The 25,120-nt window shown below is 31.8% G+C and overlaps 1 protein-coding gene across 1 annotated transcript in view; it reads left to right on the forward strand.

The window, feature by feature from the left end:
• LOC130898014 (acid sphingomyelinase-like phosphodiesterase 3a) overlaps positions 1-22,068 on the forward strand; it is a 328,758-nt gene extending 306,690 nt beyond the window's left edge. Inside the window, exons 8-9 of the mRNA XM_057807036.1 lie at positions 13,094-13,284; positions 15,506-22,068. Of these exons, the coding sequence (XP_057663019.1) occupies positions 13,094-13,284; positions 15,506-15,728 (414 nt within the window). The 3' untranslated portion in view covers positions 15,729-22,068. The remainder of the gene's footprint in view (positions 1-13,093; positions 13,285-15,505) is intronic.
• The last annotated feature ends 3,052 nt before the right edge of the window (positions 22,069-25,120 follow it).

The following is a 25,120-nucleotide window of genomic DNA, read 5'->3' on the forward strand; positions in this document are numbered from 1 at the left end:
TCATTCTCTGTTAAATAATTCCAAATGCACAGAAATTTATCAACCCTAGGCTTTGTTAGGTTCAGTACACTCATCAGATGTATCTCATGGTTTCAAAATTTGAAAAACATGCCCATTGGGTTCAATTTCAGTTTTTGTACATATTCAATCATTTGTTGTAGTCCTCAAGATTACCACTCCTTATACGACTTTATTGAGTTGTGGTACATACCTATTTATTTGTAGAATTATTATTTTGAAGCTCATTCCTATGCAGCTTCTCACATCTATAACACCTAGTAATTTCGTTGATAATTACAGAACCCATTATAATACCATCTGTCTAAGCGAAAGTGAGTTCAGATTTCTAGTTAAAATGTGCTAACCAATTAATTCATTACTTAATGTTGCTGTCCAAACATTAACTTTAAAAGAGATACCCTTTCAACAATATGAATTCTCATGATACCACTAATGTACATTATGATATTTTAACGAGTGTTAGTATAGTCCCTTTTAATATGTGAATTCTCATCACACTGAAAGTGTACATTATAACAGTACAAGAGCCCATAACGATTCTGTTGAACGATAATATTCTTGTGCAATTTTGCGGTCAATATATAGAATTTCAGGATCATAATGATGTAAATTGTTGGATGCAATTTAAGTAATTACTCAACTATATTCCTTACAGGTGACCAAAGTGATTATTTTCACCTATAACCATGTGTAGAATTCACCAATTATAAGATTTTCTGATGGTATCTTATCAATTATTATCTTGAATTATTGTAACCTTAGTTAACACGTTGACCCCCGGTGCGGTTCATAGGTCCGCAACTAAACTTTTCCCACAGCCCGGAGTGGTCCTACGACGTATTTTATTCCAAGCTTTCTACACGGCCCAAGGGTCCATATTTAAATGTGCTTTACAGTTTGGTTGGACCGTCCTGGATCTTTGGAACATTACCCTACACTTGATCCATTTGATTTTTTAGCATGATCTCCAACTCCATTGTAAAAGAAAAATACCTTGCTCTTTATATTTTTGATGTTTTATTCAACAGAATTCAAATAATAGTTGATGAAAAATTTTTATTTTTGCAACCTCACGTTACTTTCCTCTGATATAATATTTTTGTAACCACATGGCACATTTTTGTACATTCTTCATAAAAGCATGAATTATTGTTCAAAGGATGAAAAAATAAAAAAAAAAACATTTGTTCTTCTATACTGTAAGTAGGGTGTACAGAAGAGATGAGCCCTGGAAAAAGTTTTAGCGGTAAACTTAGGGTCCAGAGCGGGCTTATGGATCGCACACAAAAACATAATTTCTTCCTATATGTGTGTTTAAACACAAAAAAAATGTTTGGGTCCAGGGAAAAGTTTGGCTGGGGGATGGTCCCAGAAGAACCTAACCCAACAAAGAAAACACAAAAATTTTGGAACAAAATATATTTATTTTTCAAAGTAATCTCCTTTTAGCTCCATATACTGTATCCAGCGATGTTTAATAGTTTAGATACCCTTTTTATAATAAGAATTGTCAAGATCCTCAAAATAGCTATTAACTGCCGTCATTACTTCTTCATTGATGAGGAATCTTTGACCATCATGACATTTTTCAAAGTCTGGAAACAGAGAATAATTCGAGGGGGCTAAACCTGGCAGAGGTAGCAATTGAAACTTGAATTCATTAACTTTGACCATTGTAATAACGGATGTGTGAGCTGGTGCATTGCCTTGTTAAAACAACAATTTCTTTTCAGCCAAATTCAATAGGTTGCATAATACTGATAGTTTTTTGTTTTCCATAATAGTCAATGAAAATTTTCCCACGTGCATTATGTCTACTTTGTTAGCTCGCGTAATTTCAGTCGACCATCATCCAGTATCGCTTTGTGGATTTTCTTCAATATTTCTGGAGTAGTCACCTCATTAGGTCGATCACTGCGCTGGTGGTCTTCGCAGGTCGTACGGCCTTATTTAAACACGGCTATCCAATATTTTCCTACTAATAACGATGGAGCAGTCTCACTTAGAGAACCTAGTTCACCTTTTATATTAGCTGCACTAAGGCCTTTCAAATAAAAGTATTGTATCACAAAACGATGACCAATTCACTGAAAACCTTCACTATTGATGCCTGCCGTCAACAACAACACATCTAAAGTTTCTAACATTACTGAAATTTAGGAAAAAAAATAAAAAGACCCATCTTAATTTCACACCATTAATCAGCTCCTTAATTTTGTCGCATGAATTTAGGAACACCCTGTGTATGAATGAAAACTGGTTTCGGCAGATATTTTTATTGGATACAAAAAATTATGCATTTAAGGGTTAACAGAATATATCTGACCACCTTGTATTTTTATATTTCTATTTACATTATATTTACTATATACTATTTTGGATTTCTATACTTACTATACTTACTATACCCGTCCAATAATAGAGAAAATATTTATTATGCCTTAGCACGTACCACTTTTAAGAGCTTGATTATCCCTGTTTACATTAACAAGTAATTTTATAAAGGAGCAGTTGATATCGGTGAATTTTATGGCCGACAAAATACCTGAACTCTATCATTCAGAATAATAAACATAAAAATAACATGAAAAATTAGTATTTTCTTGAGTTTCATAGAGGTTCTCTGTTCATAGCGCAAAAAGTGATTATAAAGACTAAAATGTCGAGTCAAACGCGCCGCAGTTGCAAAGCTTTCGCTGACAAATTTTGCTATATTTGTGGAGAATTTATGGTGAAATCACAAACCAGGCCATTTTCCGAAAATATGAAAAAAGCATATTCCAAATATGCTAAATACTTTAATTGGAGACCCAGACAGGCAATGGGCTCTCCACGCTTTCTGTGTAAGTTAGCGTTTCATTGGTGCAGTGAATGAATGGAAAGGAAATGCCTTTAGCAATTCCAATGGTACTACTAACCATTTTGACGACTGCTATTTTTGTCTAACAATGACTGAAGGTTATTCTAGGAAAGGAAATCACAAGATCGAGTATTCAAATTTGCCATCTACTATAGGACATGTTTCCCATAACGAAGATTTAACAGTACCGATTGCGCCTTTAGATCCACAAAATATTGTTTTAGAAGATACTGAAGACAACGTATCATCAGGAAGTTCCGAAGAACAATGCATCGACCCTATTTTTACTCCAAGTACCAGTTCCGGCTAGCCACATTTGATTGCTCAAAGTAAGTTGAACGACTTAGCACATAATTTCGGGTTACCTGACATTTTGTCCCGAAAATTTGTTAGCTATCAATGATGAGCATGGTGAAAGTTTCCACCAATATATTAGAACAATGGAAATTCGGTATCAAGGACGATGGGATTCGTCCATGATAAATGATTACTGTTGGTGAGAGAAAGTGCAATCTCTCATAGAAGGAAAAAGTAGAGCTAATTGATATTTGAAGTGATTTTTCTCAAAGTTTCTGTTTTTAATAGATGTGAGACATGTTTATAAGATGTAAACTCTAAATATTGCTAATATATACGATATAAAAACGTGAAATTATTTGTTTGATAAATATTAAATATATTACCAATGAATATGGTTCTATAGATGTAAAAAAATTTTTTTGGCGACCAGTCAATTATCATTATTCTTGTATAGGATTTAATCTATTGCGAATACAATATTATATTAATATATATTCAACAAAAGCTATTGTACATCTTGTAATTTCGTATGGAAATTTAATACTTGACCGGATCCTTAGAAGATTATATAACATGGGTCGGTAGTTTAGGGCAGTGGACCTTTTTAGTGTAATAGAGTATCTGTAGGTATTATTCAGATAACAACGAATTCCGTTCAGGTTATCCAGCAAAACTCCTAATTTATAACGTCCAGTATCCTATTACACTTCAAATTCCATTTTATTCCGAACTGATGATGAGAATTTTGTCATTACATGTGAAAAGTATCCCTCATAGTTAAAAAAATATTTGTGGTATTCATACTACTAGTATTTTAAGTAGCATTTTATTCACATAACATTAATTTACGCAATGGGGATAACATCTATCTGAAATAATCTTGGAATCGTCCCAAATCTGAACTTGCTATTATTCCCATTTTATCCTAGTCAATTATTTGTGATTACATTATTACAGATGTTGAGCACATCTTCAATGAGGAACGCAATATGAATTTCTGTGAAAATATTTTGTTAGAACAAACATTTATAGGGAATATGAATAAAGGATTTCAGGAAGATTTCTATACATATACCAACTTGACTTTGATGAAATTGATCATTCAAATTTGTTTAATAAACTTGGGCAAATTTGAACTACTACTTTTTGTAAAAATCGATCCATTGTTTATTTCCAAAATTTTGATGGAAATCATTAATAGAGAAGTTTTCACAGATGAAAGATTGAGAAGTTTATACTGATTCCAAACTTATTTTTGACAAATAATTCAATTAAATGTCAAAATAGGATGTTGAGCTTTATTATTTATCAGAGCTTATAGCTGGAGAGCTAGTGAGCTCTCTAAGTAACGATATAAGTTTAGAAATTTGTACACTTATCATGCTTGGGGCAATAGCCATGACCTGGCAAACGTCAGCCCTGCACGTCATCAGCCCCTTCATTTTTTGAGTTGTGAAATAAATAGAGTATAAAAACTCAATTCTATAAGCTCAAAAATTCAATAGGACGTAGTTTATTTATTGTAAATCTTAAAAAAAGATTAAAAATCCCTTATTACAATGAGCAAAAGTATGTGACAGGTGAACTGACAGGAGTACCATTGATAAGGTAAAACAAACTTTCTCCTGTATAGTTGAAATTTGGATATGGTCTTGAGTAAACGTTTTAGAATAAATATTTAAAATGACTGATGGTTTTGAATAGCATAAGACCTTGACAGGCGAGGAGAAAACTGCTAAGGGCGTGCTATTAAATGTGAGAACGTTTATCTAATAGGAAGGGACGTATACCTGAACAATGTAAGGACAAGAATTTTGTCAAAAATCCCTATGGAATATGGCACTTGTAATTATGAAAAAGTGGATAATTATTTCTGAACTGTATACAAAATTGGGACCTTCTATATGTCAAAGCTTCGTCAAGATTTCATGCATTGACCGGTTGTGATTTTAATCTGCCTTTTTAAAAAAAGGTCAAAAAAATAAATATTGCAGAAATGTAGTGAGTATCAAAAGGCGTTCAAAACATTAGGAAATGGAGAAGTAGTAGAGAAGAAAAAAAATTCCAATACTCGAGAAATTTGTATGGCAAATGTACGGTTCGAAGTGTTCAAAATTAATGATAAGTTTCTTGCTACAGATAACACACGTAATCCTTAAATATTCATGAAAAAAGTAAGAAGTAATGATTCATCAAATCTACCTCCGCGCCAACGCGAACTGCAACAACAATTATTAAGAACTGCAAATATTATAGCCTAAGATCCCACCGCTTGATCTTGTTTTTTTGATTGAATTAATTTTAAATGAATCTTAAGGATGTATGGAATGGATTAAGGATAGGTTGCCTTGTAAAAATTAATCTCAATCACCTTTAATTAATTTTAATGTCATCAATATACCAATATGACTTGCAGCTATATGTTTTTTCAATCAATCTTACAGAATTTGAGAGAAAATGATGTCACAAATCAAAATAAAAATGGTTGCCAGCTCTCAGTCGGCCGCAGCTTTAGGGTTAAGGTTTATACACATTGAACATGAAAATCCATAGTTGTCAGTTGCAAAATGGCCGCAAACAGAGGCTGTCATGATTTTTGTGAACGACTCCAGCTCCAAGTAAGTCGAAGCGCAAGAGAGAAGATGCACGCATTGTTACGTGCGATGAATAAGGACAAAGCATGGCAGCTGTGACACTTATACAGTATGTGCAGTTTAGGCATTTCGTAGCTCCATTTCATTATGCCCAAAAATTCATGTTTAATGAATAATAACTGGAAAAATAATAAAACTCAATTAACACAACTTCATACCATTGATAACAGCACGTAACAATGCGTGCATCTTCTATCTTACGCTTCCACTTACCTAGAGCGAGAGTCGTTCGCAAAAATCATGGCAACCTCTGTTTGCAGCCATTGTGCAACTGACAACCATCGATTTTCATGTTCAATGTATATAAAACTTTAATTTTGCATAAAATTAAAAAAAAACGGTGAATGCTTCCATATTGTTAACAAATAGGCATGAGCCGCCCCTGGCCTTTAGATAGGAGTGTAAAATCGTCCATTTTCTCAAACACAGAGCATGGACATATCTACTCATCCATTGAAAATTCATAAAGCTTGAATATATAATTGAGAAAATATACTTAAATATATTTTCTGATTTTGCAACTTTGAAGGCCTATAACTATGGAATGAGGAATCGTATGTGAAATGATTTCTTAAGCCACAGCATTATTTTCACGTCATCTACTCACTCCGGAATGTTTTGCATCATGCCTAGGAATATGTAGGTATATATCTAGGTATACGAATGTATTTCATTTGATGCTTATAATTTAGGGAAATCAAACTCAAATTCCGCTTAACTGAAACAGTATAATTGTTATGAAACAATTTTTATGAATTTATTGTAATATTGATATATTTGTGAATACTGTTTCTGTGCTCGTCTCGTTTGTATTCCTTTTTCTAAAAAATGGAAGATGTGAAATTTTTCTCTGACAGTAGCTGTCACCTTGAACGAAATGTAGTAGAAATTTTTACCAAATATTGAATATCTAATAAACTTGATACAGCGAGGAAAATTCAAAGTTCTCCTGGTAGATTTTTATAAGGAAAAACGTCCATTCATTATACCTATCAAAAATTCCAACACGTATTATGCTTTCTGAAACCCCTGGCAGGTACAAAGTTAGTAATAATGGAAACGAAGTCAGATGTGTTATAACATAGAACGAAATGTTTATTAATACAAATGACAAATGTCAATAATAATAATAATAAACAAGTACAACGAAATTGATTCCAAAACATTCCCTTATTCCACTAGTGGATAGAATTAATTAATTGGGAAACAATATTCAAAAATATATATGAGAAAATGATGAATCACTGAATTTAGCTGTTTCAGATATTCATCTGAAGAATCATCATTGAATCAATTTTTATTGTCAATAGTTTGGTTTTTTGAATCAATAACATATTAGTTACCTAGATTGTCAATAGAAGGATTTTCAAATTATAAAGTAATTCAGAAATAACTCTGATGACAACACAAAATCTTTGTTTTTTCAGAATATTATATTGCAAGAATTAACAATAGTATACTATCAAAATAATGAGAGTATTTATGTCACAAATATGTTGGTAAATAATGAGCTTTTAGAAAGTAGTCAAGCTATGAGTGTGACATATAGTCTTTGTGACAACAACGCTTCTCAATTTTTCAATAATGCAACTATACATTGGAAATTCTAGTATAGATAGATAGTTTCCCATCAAATAATATAGAAGAAAATAAATCCGAAACAAAATTTGCTAACAATGATATGTTCACTGCAACAAATATTTTTAAGAAGAGGTTCGGAACTTCTCATACTTCACTGGCTTTAAATCGCAAAGCAGTACTGATTAGAAATCAAATTGTAACACGCCAATCGGCTACGGCTACGTTTTTCACAAAATATATGTCATACTTCGTTAATTAATAATTGTTGCGCAGAAGTCACTTTTGTTTAATAAGCTCTAGAAATTTAAAAAAATCCACTCCTCACAAAATTCAAGTGTTTAATAGAAAAACAGTGTCGAGTTGGTAACGGTCTTCTTTACACTTACATACTTCTTCTTTATATAAGCTAGTAAGATTTTCTTTCCAAATCCACCTTTTATGTGAAGTTCTTTGGAAATTGCTTTTTCATAACTATAATTTCTCATGTTTTTCTATTTCTTTTAAAAATTGTTTGAAGCAACTTTTTTGTGAATTTCTTATGGTGAAAAAAATGTATTTTCCTTTGGAGCACAAAACAAATAGAATGCATCAGATTTCTATCTGGTTATACAGAGTGAGTTTTATATATGGAACGCCTCAATTACCTCGGAAACGGCTCGTACTATTCTTACAAATTTTTGTGTAGAAGAAGCTTGTGATACGGCCGGTATTATGATGGTATTTACATTGTTGTCAGATCTTTCCTTTTTCCAGAAAAATTAAGAACTTTGTTATTTCGAAATCCTTAAGAAATACTTATTTTTCTACAAATGTAGATCCCCTTCTATGACACAAACGCTTACAGATTTGTCTTCAGTTATTGTGGGTTTTCTGTGCCATGAATTGGATAAATATTTTACTGTACCAGTTTCGTTAAACTATTTACTAACTTACTGAAACTAGACCTTGTTACGAGATTTGTGTTAGTACATAAACTATCAAATATTATTCAAATTAAACCAGTTTCTTCAATCTTAGCCATCTAAATGTACAATATTCATTGTAACTTTGGTGGAGATGCTGTAAATGTAATTACCAAAATATGGCATTTACGATTTCCAATATTATAAAATGTATAGGGTGATCTATTTGAAATAACAAAGTTCATTATTTTTCCGGAAAAAGAAAAGATCTGAAAACTATGTAGATAGCACCGTTGCGCACAAAAATTGATGAAAATCGTACAAAACGTTTCCGAGATAATTGAGGCTTTCCATATATAAAACTCACTCTGCATATAAACCTATTTTCATTCAGATCTATGTTACCTAAGTTCCTGATGATAATAATTTTTCGACCTAACCGCAACAGAGCCGATTTGGATATTACAAAATTCTCTTTATAAATTAATAACTCAGCTATTTGAGATATATTTAATTATAGAATTTTAATATTGAAATTCCTGATTCCTGAATGATTGACAATGCTGCATATTATTCTCCAGTTACTAACTTCTAATGTGAAAGTACGCGATTAACAAGTTTTGAAAGTGAAAAACTTAAACACTTCACGCTAACAACCACCAACAAATACAAAGTCCCAAAACAATTAGCTAAAAGACATTCAAGTCAACCGATGACGACATGAAGAATTAAACGCTTTGTTCTCAGTAACTTAAAGGATTTTCAAGTTGTAATTTTCTCTTTTCAGCTATTCGTGATCATTTAGAGTGAAATGTGTCTACTCAAATTGGAATCTTTCATTATTAAGTCTCCATTCGCGACCAAAGTGCAATAATCTAATAATACATTTTAAAGCATTTACAGAGTGAAAAATAGTTTTTGTCTATGACTAATTGACCTCTCCACTATGATTTTCATAAAATCTAGAGTTTAACTGTGCGAAAGGGCGTCTATAATATATAATTTCAATTCTTATCAAAACTTCTCAATAAGCTTTGTTGAAAAATTTATTATTCAATATTATTTTTGTTGGAGAAGTTTTCAAACTCTCTGAAACTTGAAAACATATGGACTAATTTGATTGGAAATAATAGCAGAAATAATACATTTTGATATTCCATAATTTTCCGTGATATGCACATATTTATCTTCTGATTATTTGGCAATGAAATTTATTGTTCTTATGTACGTTTTGTTTAGAATTAATTTTTTGTACTCTTTCCAAAAAACCATATTCACTTTTCGATATTAATGCCTCAACAAATATTGAAGGTAGAGAAATATTTATACTCATCATATAGAAGATATGTCCGAAATAGTGGTTATAACGTTACGTCCAACATTGTCCAGAATACTGAACCGTTTATTCAATATTCACATATCAGTTGTAAATAAGTTCCTTAATGTCCTTGAAGTAGCAGAAACTGTTTCAGTGAACATTTGGAGAAGAATGATGATGAACGTACTTGATCAATATTTATTATAACTACCCTAGAAATATATCGGAGCCTTTGAGTTAGCGACATATTCCAACCAAATGGGTACGCGGTTTGCAGTATTTTAGTTCTTAATCTCCAAACGTAACTCAAGTGAATTGTACTTGAGTAGATTATTATACGATTGGAATTGGCAGACAGTGCAAAAAACGATTCTATTCGAGAAAAATTTCGTAGAGAATGAAATAGTTATTTATTGTTGAAGTGAAGAAGAAATTATATTACTATTGGTATTTGAATTGGTGACATTTAACGGGTTCAGAGAAATAACATCGGCTATACTTCTTTTAGTACTTATTGGATTGTTGGTGAATATTTACAATATTGCTTGGAGTCGAACCAATTGCTCCCGTTAAAATTTTAACTATTTTAATCCATTTTGTTCTTTATCGAGTCGTCTACGTAACCCTCCGCAACTGTGTTGGATTTCCACCCAACGTGCTTCTTCAGTTGAATTATATAACCACCGGAATCCACAATAAGCGAGGGCATGTTTGAAAATGTATTGATACCTACAACTTGGACTTATTTTTACATTTCTATACTTTAAAAAGAAATGATCTGTTCTGACATTTGTGGGTAGTTGGTTTTTATATTTTTTATAATATAGATAAAATAAAATACTGTTCCCTGGATTTCTCAGAGAGAAAATTCATAATCCCGGCAGTTTTCGATTCAACAACAAACTTTCTTCACTATCACTCCCCATCACTAATAATGATACTACACTTCTTATAATTAGACACAAAACTGATTTTCTTGAACGAATATCAAGAAATAGAAGTGTGACAGTTTATCGAAGAAACGATTAGACATGAGAAAGAAAGCGTTCACAGCCCACTATTTTGATAAAACAGTTTTATAATTTATATAATATAATTTGACAAATTCAGAAATTACATTCTTCATGAATGGAAATAAATGAAAAAAAAAATGAATATTATAACAGACGTAAAAAAATTGTATTTATGAGCTCCTGTAGGCTCTATAATTATCAGTAATATATCATTGACCGATTTCCTCTTAGATATCACATTGAAATAGACCTGGAGCCAAGCACAAACACATAGACCGATAGGATCATCAGTTACCGAAAGTGTCGTTAAAAACTAAAAATGATACATTTTGGAACCCACTGCTGAGTTATCAATGAAAATTAAAACGACAATTTTCCCTCGAGCTACTTGTAAAAGACTTTGAAACTATTCTCAAATAACGTCAAGCTAAAAAGACGACAAAACAAAGGAAAGCTCTGTATAAGTTGTTTTTGAAACATCAAAGTCTCACTACAGAAGATTGGTTTATATACATGGTGTTTCCACATTCGACCGACAACGCTCTATCACAGGGAGATTCATGTTGATATAGTTATACGAACCCTTACAAGGCCTAATTATATGGGGCGTTCATAATTTTGAATCAAAACCATTTGCCATAAATGAAGAACGCCCCTAAATTTTTTTTCAAATTTGGTTACGACCAATATGCTCCTTGATAAAGTAATATTTTGACATAAACAGACTGTGCCCAGTCAGGGTTAGTTGTAAATTTTATCCCCCTATTTTTAACGCCACTGGAGCAAATTTTTTTTCAATTCCTTTTCAAATTGCCTGATTAATTTAAGTTAAAAAATGAATAACCTTTTACGGAGCTAAAAAGAACAGTGTTGTAGAAATTTGACTCTAGCACGTAAGTAATTTACAAATTAATTAATTATTCATTTAATTCCGAATAATTATCAACCGTAAGCAGTTCAAAACAAATTAAATTCATTCATAATCTCAATTGTTTGAACTGTTATCCGCTTACTTCAATACACTTATTACATCGTTTTGTCATTTAAAAACGTGTCTGGATGGGATTGAATGATTTCTACCGCAGCTTGAATTCTAACTATTAGATCTTGTTCAGATTCGTTAATTGTTTCGAACACTGAGGACTTCATAAAGCCGTTAAATATTAGACAACACAGATGTTTAAGAGAAAAGTCGATTGAGCGGGGTGGACTTAAATCCCATTGATTTTTTTATATAGGGCTATATGAAGTTCTTACTTTACGAAACAATTATCGAATTTGAACAAGATCTGATAGCTAGAATTCAAGCCGCAGCAGAAATCATTCAATCTGTCCCAGATTTATTTTGAAATACACGTTTTTCAATGACAAAACGGTGTATTAAGTGTATTGAAGTAAGCGGACAACAGTTTGAAAAATTGAGTGATAAGAGAGAGAGATAAAAATTATGAATAATTTTTATTTGTTTTGAACTATTTTCGCTTAATCATCATTTGGAATTAAATCAATTATTAATTAATTTCTAAATTACTTATGTGCTTGTAGACTTCTGTTTAGAGGCAAATTTCTACAACACCGTTAATTTCAGCTCCACAGAAGGTTATTAGTTTTTCAACTAAAAATACTCAAGCAATTTAAAAAAAAATTACAAAAAGAATTTTCTCCAGAGGCGTAAAAAATAGGGGGATAAAAGTGACAACTAATTCTAACAGCGCACCACTTGTTGAATTTTTCCAGTTTGTTTGTGCCACAATATTAATTTATTAAGGAGCATATTGATCACCACCACATTTGAAAAAAAAAACTAGAATCTTTCTTGATTATGGTAAAATTTTATTTTGATCTAAGCTTTTGAACACCCTATATTTCAGCAACTAAGCCCCGTAAGTATTCGTATTCCTATATCGGAATGAATCATTTATTGAGATCTCTCTCTGGTAGAGCGTTGTCAAATATAGAAACACCTTTTATATAATATCAATAGTCCTGAAGTTAATTTCTCATTATTTTAGGTTTTTAGTAAAGCTGGTTTAATCTGTTCTTGCAATATGTAAGCGCACAATTTAATATAAAATGATTTGGATCAGTGCTTCTTTACTCTCCTGAACTATTTTTTCCAGTCTATGGACCAGAATTCTGAAGAATATTTATACGTTTCATACAAGCGTATTTTCAGTCGCCACACAACCAATGATACAAAAGAGTTGAAACGCTGTCTGTACCTTAAATGGAATGCAATTACTTCTGAAAATTGCAAAAATCTCTTAATATTTGTACAAAAAAAGTGTCACCACAATTAAATGTGCATGTACCAATTACGTATCGATTTTCATTCGATAAAAATTATTTAAATCTATATTTCATTACGACACGATGCTTAAAAAATTTTTATTGTTTATAATTGAATGGAAATAGAAATTATTCCTACTCATATTTTGCTTCAGGTATTTGACTACACACAGTTTTACTTGGATCTGTCTGCGGCTAACGCCAATGAAAACAGGATAGCAGAATGGGCTGTCGAATATAATTTTAGTACGTACTATTCCATTAACGAAATTAATGCTGGTAGTCTTCATGCACTTGCCGACAAATTTACTCAAGACAATCCTTTTGGGAATTCTGTCTTTAACAAGTAAGTAATAATATCTATTCAATTCAATTCGTACATTCAAATAATATGAAATTGACTTAATCTTTATGGATATCATAAATCTTTAAATTCAAAATTTTTCTCCCACAATCACTTGATGAAGATGACTTCTTTGGCTGTCATTGGCAAGGATGATTTTTCTCACTGTGGGATGAAGTGTTTGTTTTTCGAACCTGTATGCGGGTCTAAAGCATCTTGCCTTCTTCCGGTTAGATTCCACGTACATTCGCCAAACTAAGCTTTTTTCCCAGTAAGCTAAGAACGAATCGAAGTATTGAAAACACGTGACGAGTCTGAAATTTTTATCTATCAATTGAAAATAGCTGAATTGTGTTAAAATAAAGGATTCCAGTGATAGTGAATCAATAGGATAAAGAATAATGTGGAAAAAGAAAAATCAACTACGGGTGACCTAACACCTGTCTGATCGAAAGCGCAGTCTAAGAGAAGATATGATGAATTTATATCGTAGAAAACTTCCATGAGAAAACCACGAAAGATATATAGGGTATCCTAAAGTATCCTAGGTCACCCTACTTTTCTCCCTTAATAAGGATATACTATTAACGATTTGCGCGATAAAAGTAAATGGGGTTGACAAAAATTGTGAAGAGCTGGATAGTGACATCTCGAGTTCAATTCTTGAGATCTAAGCATCACACAACTAAATTACTTGTAAAATGATGTGGTGAGTAGAAGTTCTCAGAAAAGTATTTGTTGTCAATTTATCCTCGATGCTAAAAACTACAAACTACAAAAAGTGGTATTTTAGAATTCAGTTCATAAAATTGAATGCTTTTAAAGGAAACAAAAGATCAGATACACATAAACCGACAGAGTCAAATACGTGTTCAAAAAGCAGAAAGGAAGATTTTTAAGCAAAATGGTAAATGCTAGATGCTGATTACCACTGTCAATGAATTAGTCCAAAAGAGAGACTTTCTATTATAGATCTATCTAACTATTGGCATAGCTGGTGACTGGTGGATCGGTAAAATATTTAAAACGAAGTATCTCATTTATTCCAGATTCCAAGCTTTCGCATTTCCACTTTTATGAATGATATACATGATTTTATGGATAATCTAATTTTTTTTTGGAAGATACGTTGCTTTGAGATCTAGAAATTAGAAGAAACGTCACAATTTTTCTCAAAATATCCCAAAAGAAAGTGATGTGATAAAATGGTGGGAATTAACATTATTTTTGGAATGCCGAACAAAATTTCGAAATATCTATACCTACCAGATATCTATACACAGTACATTACTTCTGCCAATCATTGTATACTTAAATGGTGGAAGTGGAGGTGATATCATACAGTTAAGGAGCACAAAGTTTGGAAGAGCTCCACAATTGTCTAAAGTTATGTAAATGATACACTTATTAATTTATTCTTGAAGAAAATTTTTCTAAAATAGACACTGTTATTAATATAAAATTCTCTCATCATCCCACTCAAATAATTTGTGTGAAAACTATGAAACAGATGACAAAAAGCAATGCAAGGAAAGAAGAAATTGTATGTGGCCTTTTTAGACTCAAAAATAACTTTTGAGAGATTACTTTGAAAAAAAAATATAGATTATACTCGTCGAAAGAGGAGTTGACTTGCTTTCATCTCTTTTTTTGTGTTCTTCTCAATATATTCCATTTTTCTATGAAATCGCATAATGCGGATATACAGTATGGCTTTTACTCACCAAAGAAAGACGTTGCCCAATTTTTTCAAGTATTTTGCAAAACCTTCTCTGAAAGCGGCGCAAATTGAAACATGATTTTTTTTGTGTCCAATCTCATATTCAATTTGGCGCTAACTGGTTAGATTTGCATTGCAAATGCATTCTCGAATCGTAAACTTCCTGTTTGACGAACGAATATGTGTGTGATCGAATGACTTTCCAACCAATCGTTGACCTTAACTAACTCATTTCCACTTCTAAATCTTCGATAATTGGAAGTAGTTTTTGAAAAACCATAATTAACATTTTAACGGTTCTATAGTACTTTTTTCAACTTAAAACCAAAATTAAGAGATATGACAAACACTATTTCATTCAAGCAACTATAGTAAATGACTGGAACGGGTTCATACCTGCAACAGTTTCTCTCAATAAATGAAAGTATGAGACATGATAGTTGATATACATATGATAAATATAATTTAATTTTGAATATTTGATAAAATGTATTTTTGTTTCAGATATTATCGCGCGAATTCTGTCCGTATCAATAATAATCCATCAGGGTGTGATGCTACTTGTGCCCATACTCATTTTTGCGCTATCACCAGGGTGGACTACGACGAATTTCACCAATGCATGCAGACAGCTCCTAGCGCTCTATCTGCTTCAAGATCATTTACTTCGCGACCCATTGTTCTTCTAGTCCTATTTGTGAGTGTTGTGATAAACTTATTAGTGTGATAACTTTATTTTTAGTGTAGTGGTTGATATTTTTGTAATTATATGGGACAATAAAATATTTTCGCGTGGTATATATGCGTATGAATAAGTGAGGACGGTACAGTATTGAAAATAAGGAGGTTCAGTCTGAATGTTTTTCAAGCAATTAATTCCACTGGTTTTATAGCTGAAATAAACAGAGAAGAGGAAAAACCACGGAATTAGAATTTTTAACAAGAGTTTGCGTTGATGTATTGGTAACACTAAATAGACAAAAATCGTTCTATTATCATCATTTTCACAGAAAACTGTCTTTGTAATCATCTATCTTAAAAATTCAGATGCTGCCATTAGGGCATCAGTATAATTAATATTGAAATTCCTATTAGAAACTGGGAGCGAGAGAAAGATTTTTTATCCTGAAGGAAAACCTCTGTTTTTTATTCACTTTCAATAATTCGAAAATATATTAGAAGTGCTTCCAAGCAATTTAGACGAATCCATAAAGTATACAAATATTCCTCCTTAATAAGTTACATTAGTAAAATGAAAATCGAAGAAATTGGCGAAATATCTCGAGTTTCAATTAATAAATGAATTTCTCAAATGCTCCCAATAATGCAAAAGGTAGTTTAAGGTGAACTTCTCACTAATAATAAAGTCTCTCCTCACTTCGATTTATTTTTACCAAAAATAGTGTTTAGGTGTGTATTTATGTTCTACAGGTGTTTATATATTTTCGTGTAAAATGCTTAAACCAGGATAATGTTTGAAAACATTTTGGAATTTACCTTCTGGTAAGACCTAGACGTATTACCACAAGTGATTCTAGGTAGAAATGTATTGAAATTTTATACAGAATTTGTGAATACTGTTAAGCTACACACAAATTCAATATTTATGTAAAATATTTTTGTATATACTGAAAAAGTTTACATGAAGTAATTCATATTATTAAAGAGAGTATACAAATTAAGTCTCAGTGTGAACCTACTGGTTTTCGAATTTTTCCCCAAAAAAAAATGCTTTTAATGTATATATTCATCATATTAAAACTAATGTACTCAATAAGTGTCTATCATCGCTAAAACTCAAATCGTGTTTTTACGTTTGTGTTAAATCCATCAAAATAACTATTCAAGGAATGATTGATATAATCGTGATATAAACCAAAATACAATTCATTTTGGAAAGCTCCACTCAATTTTATTAACCAACTAGGAACAAATTGACAACATTCAAATTGTTTCTAATTTTATCGTTACAAATAATATTACGGAATCGCGTTTATATACAGTATGGAAAAAATCGATATTATGATCAGACAAAAGCACATAATTTTTCGTGGTATTCAACATGAATATCATTTATATGATAAAGTTACAAACATAATGGAACGCCTTGTATTTGGTAATAGTATTAGATGAAAGGGAACAAGTTCATTCCAAAAAGGTATTTGGGGAGTAACGGAAAAAATTGAGGGAAACATCACAAAAATAATTGTGTACAACATATTAATTCATTACACCTCTTACAAATAGTTTTAATACTAGTATGTTGCGTACGTATAGAATTAATGTTATTGATTTTAATTCAATAGCCTATTTTTATCAAAAAATACACGTTTATTTTCATATTAACTTAACTTAAAAATTTTAAGAACCAACTGACAAGCTCAAATGTAACGAACTGGACATTGGATTGTTGGCTGGATAGATGTTCAAACAGCTTTGAAAGGTATTTTATTCACAACGATATGTACACAGAAGAATTTACAACAGCATCCAATCTTCTTAACATTCACACCACTGTCTATTGTACACTAGCTTTAACTGTCTTGCCCTTAATACTGTCTGGTTGAAGATGACAATTAATCACTTTTTTCCACTTTTTTTTTGATGAAAGCTCTTGAACTATCCATCATGATCTATCTCTGTCCCCTGAAACTACTTTATTGCTCGCTATTTATATCACTTTTATTGATTATGCTTCGCTTCTTCTTCACCATCAACTTTCCATTTTTTCATTCCAAATATTTATCACCATGTTGAAGTGTGAAAATTCTATGCTTTAGATGAATAGCGTATTAGTTAGAAAATGAAAATCTGGAATATATCGCTGTATTTGAAGATGATATTCATAAATTTTGAGAGATAATTGTTGCAAAAAAATATCTTAAAAATGATAACGGGTACATTTATATTCCGTTTCATAACTTGAAACGATATAAGATCTCCGTACTATTACACTACCGGTCAAAAGTTTTTGCTAACCCATAAAACATTCATTAAATTACAAAATTATACAATTCAACAAATTCCACTTTCATATTGTCAAGCGAACATCGAAGCAATGTCTTACAAACCAAAAATGATAGTGTCTGTTATTTATTTACATCATACGAGCGCATGTTTATATTTTGTCGGTGACTGCGACAAGTTAAAACTTGCAAATACCGGCTGATTTATTTATTCTTCAACTGTGAATTATCTCCTTGGTGTTTATATTCGTAGTTTGGTGCCACAATAATGTGCTGTCATTTGCTGGAATCTCGTGCATTAATGGCAAGTCTTCATAGTCTAGGAAAAAGTAATCGTACCTTTGCCGCCGAATTAAAAATACTTCGACATACCGTGGCCTACAGCATGAAAAAATATGCATCCACTGGGATCTTTGGCGATAGAAAACGTTCAGGTTAGCCTCGAAAATGGACAACCGCTGAAGATAAATGTATTTTATTGATAAGTAAACATGATCAACGACCCACGGGTCCAGATTTAGCAGCTCACGTCAATGGCAGACCTCTTGTAAGACATTAAAGTAAATAGAAATTGGACGCATGAAGAGAGTATTATGGAATGATAAGTGAATGTTGGAAGGTTTTGCCTCCAAGATAAGAGTGTTTGTTCAACAGCTCAAAGGAAGAAAGGATGTAAGATCCATGTATAATTCTGGTTATAAAAACCGTGAGAGGCTCTGTGATAATTTGAGGATGTTTTGGAGAAAAGTCGACTGGAGTTCTAGTGACAATTGTAGGAATCTTGAGAAAAGAATGCTTCAAAATATTGAAGGAAAATTTCTCAAAACTGTGCAAAGAATATTTAAAAGAATTGGAAAACAACAATGTATTGAAAGTAATGATCTGACCTCAATCCGATAAAGTTGTTGGTGGACAAATTGGAGAGGGAAGCCAGAGAACAATGGCCTACATCCACTTCCCATTTTTAAAATATTCTGGAAAGCAAACGGAGCCATTCATATGACGATTTTATGTCGAAATTCTTACAGAAAATGCCAAACTTTTGCACCGGAATGTTAAAAGCAAAATGGGGTTACATCGACGAATAAAAAAATTCAATAAGTAACAGACCGTAGTTCTATTATTACTATTTCCTTACCTTAATTTGATATTTAAAATGTAAATATCAGAATTTGTTGTGTCTCTCGCAAACTATAGGGTGCATAAAAACCTTTGGCGGGTAGTGTACATGAATTTCCTATATTTGCCATTGCGTCATGTATGAGGAGTGGATAATAATTCAATTATACAGTGAGAAATTGGAACATTCAAGCTGAGAAAGAAATCTCACATTCATATTTCCATTCTTCTTTCCCAGCGCTATTTCGATGAGTACTGGATGTATCAACTTCTCATCAATACTTGGTCTTCATATCATTTTTGCTTACTCAGCATGTTTCCAATGCTATGCTAATATTGCAGTAGTGGTGTCTGCACGTTCTTGTTGCTTCATGAATTGGTTGCTGAAATATCTCTATAATATCTAATATCGAATATCTCCTATATTGCGTATAGTATGTCAAAAATTCTGCCCCGATATGATAGAAAGCCCTATCTCCGAATTACAAAATTTTACAGGAAAAAAGGAAAACCAATTTCTTCACCTGCATCAAAGTTTGGATACTTCAAAAGGGTTTTGATATGTAAGTTATTGTTTTAATGTATACAACTTTGTTTTCGTGCTAAATTAATTGATATTTCATATTTATTAAGAAAAACTGGATTTAGGGCTTTTTATATGAAAAGTAGTACACAGTCTCATATGGGAGTTGGGGCTTTTTATGATCATAATTATAATGTTCACAAACCCTAAAATAAATAATAGATTTACATAAAACAACGTTCAAAAACCGTATAATACCATTAAATAAAAAGAACACGCATTAAAAGATTTCCAATAATTTTATTAACATAGAATCAGTGTACATATCTGAAGATCGTGCTTTTCAGTCTCTCATTTGTCAGCGTTTATCAAATCTGGCACTTCTGACTCTTGGATGCTCAACCAAAATCCACGCCGGTTAGATGGCATAAGGGGGCACAGTTTTTCAACTAGTTCTTTTTTCTTTGCTTTATTGAATTCTCCTACTTTACCAATCTTTTCAGGTATAGTAACGTTCTTAATGCATTTAGCCAACACTTTTGAACTATATTCTTCATATTTGGTAGAATACAAAAGACTTGTATCTCATCTTTCAGCAGTTACTTCAACAACATCTGTAAGGTATGGAGTTGATAAAGTCACCTCGACACTTAAATCCATCCATGCAAAAACATCCCCAACATCGGTGTTTACTTTTCTTGAGTTTGATTGTTGAACACACTTAACAAAATAGAACTGAACTGCTGCAGCTATGCTTAGTGTGTATAATATAGAGAAACAATGGAGTTGTTTGATGACTCATCCGCTAGATTGTGGCAAAAACAGTCAGTCACATTGACATCTTTGATGAAAGAAGGCCCTAACTACAGAAAACCATGCAATTGTGTCTTACGAAAGAATGCCCTAATTCCATGGTAGCACGGTTAGCTTGAAGAGTACAGGTACTAAGTACAACTCTTTGTGGATTTAGGGCAATTTTAGTATTTGTTTCCTACATAGGGCCTTCTTTTCTTGAAAAAAACCTCAAACTGGAGTTACGGCCAATATAAATTTCAATGTACTTCATTACTGTAATGGATTTAGAGCTTTCTAATGTCATAAAAAGGTGTATTTATACAGATTCGAAAACGCTAAGAAAATAATTTAAAAGAAAGTAGGAGCTACGGCCTTTTAACTTATCAGCGCAGAATTGTTGTAGTAATTTTTAGAGATCATAAATTTTGCCTACTTGTTTATTTCAAACAATTTTCTGTATAACGCATAGGTTTCTAATTATAGCGCTACAAACTTTTTACAGTATGGTTTTTACTAAATATACAGTTAAAGGCTAATAAATTTGTGGAACATAAAATTTCCTTCTAATGTTATAGGAATTTTGATTATTACTATTTTTATTAGTAACAATTTTTATGCTGTAGCTTGGTGTACTATGGTTTTTTGCTACATAGACAATCTTTTATTATGATAACGGTTTACCTTGCAAGTAACAGTTAAGATCAATGAATTATTTGTTTTTCTCCACACTATTTACAATTTCAATTGATTCGCTACACAGCTGTATTGACATTTTCGTGAGCATGGTATGCCATTTTATGCGTTATCAAATGATTTTCATATACAACGAGCAAACTACAGCTCTTAAACCATAAAAGTCAGGGGGGGAAAATTCCTATAACAATTATAGAAAGTTTCGTGCTCTACAAATTCAACTACCACCATTTTCAATTTATCATGAACCGTTAACTATATATTTAGCAAAAACCATATTGTGAAAAGTTTGTAGCACTATATAACTATACGTTATACAAAAAAAGTTACAAATAAATAAGATGGCGAAAATATTCTTCGCTACTTTTGTCGTACTATGCGCGGTTTCCAAGATGCCGGCTGACGCGGGCACCCTCCTTTGACGCCCTCGTGGATATGGATTCAGGTTACACCCGTGGACATAGCCTAATATTAGTTTGGATTATATATCTACCAGTTTAGATATTAATGATGATGAGAGGGTATGCGGTGGCATCAACTTCCATGATTCTATCTGTAACATCTTATGATTATGATTTATAGAAAATTGTATATCTTAGTAAGTAAAGTGAAAAACCGGTAGAGCAGATTCAAAAGTTCAGAAGATGTCGGACAAAATCTCAGGCATTATTATAAATGTGCATTTTTCAACTTATTCGACAAATTCTTATTATGGAATTTGTTCTTATTTTTTAATTTGTACTTCAAACAAAAACTTCGTGTAAGATAAAGTACGTTTACCAGTGACCACGAACGCAGCATATGATTGAAAAAAATATAGCTCGATTGCATATTCTACTTGTTACATTCGCTATTAACGAAAACATGAGTAGAGAAAATATTGTGATACGATTCATTTTCAAGATATACACAGTTTCTAACTATACATTCAAACCTACTGCTCCCTAAGTACCTTACTTTTCAAAAACAAATTACAATGAATAATGTGAAGTGTAACCAAATACAAGTTGGTGAATTTAACTGATTTTCGTCTTTATATACACGGATAGAATGTTAAATAATAAAAATTTTCTGAGGGTTTCTTAAAGATTTAAAGATTATCAATTTCCTTCCATATATATAAACAGTGTGACCATAACTGGTTGTTATATTTTTGGTATAAAAATGAAGTGTTGAATCAATAAAGAACAATATATAGGTCATTCGAATCAATATGGTTTTTTAATTAAAAGACTTCAAATATTCCTCAACTGGCTAAAAATATTTGTGAATTCCGAAAACTTCTTGTGAATAATAATTCCAGCGGCAACAACCACTTCGGCGCTCATTCCCTAACTAATACACTACGTAAAAAATTGTGAGGAATGCGTCATTGGTCCCTCTTTACACTATTTCCTCATTCAATAATATCAATGTTTCATTCATAATTATTCAATAATTATTATTAAACGCATTGTACTGAGATGACGTGATTCGATTTCAAACCTAAATTTTTATAATATTGGAATAAAGAGAGTTTTTTTGTTTTTAATTCTGTTTTTTAAAAAAATTAATGTATGACGGTTAATCAAATCAATCATAATTTTCTTATAATCGTTAAATACTGCCTTATCAATTAATCGAACTATGTACTAGGAAATGATGACAAGGTCATTTTATGTTAGCTTTAATAGAAAGAAACATTTAGGATGTACCTGCATGCAGTTGTGTTTTTTCCTACTTACCTCAAAGTTCAACTACTTCTCTAATACTTCTACTATCTATTAAATTTGAGAACTACTCATATTTTCCATTTATATTTAAATTTCATAGATATTCAATTGGGTTCTAACCCTTTACCAGATTCGAGTCATGGTTTGACATATTTACAGGTAATTTATTCTAAAAAATAAAAATGTCACGTATAAACCATTAAGGGATTTGTTTATGGAATAATCAGCAATGAGAGAACACAACTTTTAGGTCTATTATAATTTGACTTTTAAATATAATTTTACTTTTTCGAATATTGTTAGTTAATGTTAAACGAGCGTGCGACTCAATTTTATTAAACATAAACATTAAAGAAAAAAAGTCATTGTAAAGAACTTACCATTTGAATGAACTGGAACATCTGCCTCATTCTAATTTAGATCGTTATATTTTTACCACGTGACGATATAGATAGTTTGATTCGCCAGCAAATTTATTCGTATATATATATATCTACTGACGCTTTGATAGCAATGAATGTAGAACAATCCAATTTGTAAACTATCCATGACAATGTCAATAAGCCCTTACCTTTGAAGAACAGAACAATTATTGGTATAGTAATTTTTATGTCATTGCTGAAACAACCGGCATCAAGACTTGATTGAAACTAGAACATAGGGCAGCCTTGAGTAAATAATTTGATGATATGCAACAGATGGGAAACAATAAAGCGTTTCTTACATGTCAACGACAACACCAAATTTATTCCATTTGTTTAAGAAGTACACGATAAGCTGTTCAAAGTTTGTCTCTGACTGAGATATTTGACAGCGCCTTTTAATGGTTTCTAGGGAAGAATATTTGGTGTTAAATGAACAAACGATAGCTAACAAAGAAAGATACGAGCTCAAACAACAAACCTGTGATTACGCTTTCAACATTCGTTGGTTGTTAACCTGTCAGCAAAAGATATTTCCTCAAACATCACCAATAAAAAGTGTCCTCAAGTTTTTTTTAAGTATACAATCGTCATATGGGAGGCATGGACTTGATTCAATGCTGGGCTTTCACAGGATCCCCTTGAAATCAGAAAAGTGGTATAAAGGGATTCTTTTCCGTACGATAGACGTATTCGTCTTAAAAGCATATATTTTATGCCAAAAAAACAACGAAAATCCTTATTTAAACCTGTTCGTCTTCAAACAAGCCATCTTAGAACACTTGCGTGAAATAGGAGAGGGACTGGTTCATCTTCCACGAGCCGCCATAGAATTCTATCAATTTGTTGGACAGTTCCTGAATTGACACAAAAATTAACAGGTTTGTTAAGTTTATCTCTCTAATTTTGATCAATAATTTTGTATAACATGCATAAGAGCCCATATATGGTTTGAGAAAATAAAAACTTCACAAATAAACTTTTTGAAAATTAAATCTGTAGTTAATTTCAAGGCTTCAATGGAGCTATTTATTTCAAATCATTTTTCCATTCACGTATTTAATATATCACTCAGTGAAAGGCTAAAATGAAACCTTCTACGTCTGCCTTTTTTGATATCAAATATAGCGAGTATATCGTCCATATACGCGTACCATTCTCTTTGAAAATACCGATAAAATATATCAGTTTTGTAACTTTTCAAGGTATACCAAGGTCTTCGAGATCAGAACGTCAGCAAATAACAAACTTACATTTATGGTGATTGAAACTTCTTCATCTTCAATTTCTTTATTTTCCACTTCTCTGGTACATTCTGAATAATTCTTGATCGATTTGGAAAAATTAAAGTTAAGTTTGCAAATTGATAAAGCGATATGTTTCATTGTCCTCCCAGGTTTGTAAATTATAGACAGGCTATAGAGTTTTGAAATGATTGAGTTACTAACAGTAGACCAGCCATACTACTTAACTATATACGACTAGAAGTGAAAACCGATTATTATGTGTTCCACTCAGATGTTTACTCAATCATTCATATTTAAACAAGTGCCACCTTTTCTGTCCGTAAATTTATAATTTTTTTATTATGATATCAACTAAAGTACCTGTAGAGGTCGTCATTTTCAAAAATTTCTGTGTATCTGAAAATTTCTGGGATGATATTTGAATTGTTTTCCCTATAATTTGTTTGCTGGATATTTTGCGAATTTATTTGAATGTTTTCAATCGATTTCTCAATTAGTTTATTGAATTCTGTTCTGTTCTGTTTCAAAGAGTTGAATATCAATAAATAAGCTTTCACCTAAATTTGTTGGGAACAGTATGTGAAGTTTTGTTCCAATTTCAATTAAGAATATTGGAAGCACAACTTCGAATACTTAAGTTTT

The sequence above is a fragment of the Diorhabda carinulata genome, chromosome 9 (assembly GCF_026250575.1).
Source record: "Diorhabda carinulata isolate Delta chromosome 9, icDioCari1.1, whole genome shotgun sequence".
Taxonomy (NCBI): Eukaryota; Metazoa; Arthropoda; class Insecta; order Coleoptera; family Chrysomelidae; genus Diorhabda; species Diorhabda carinulata.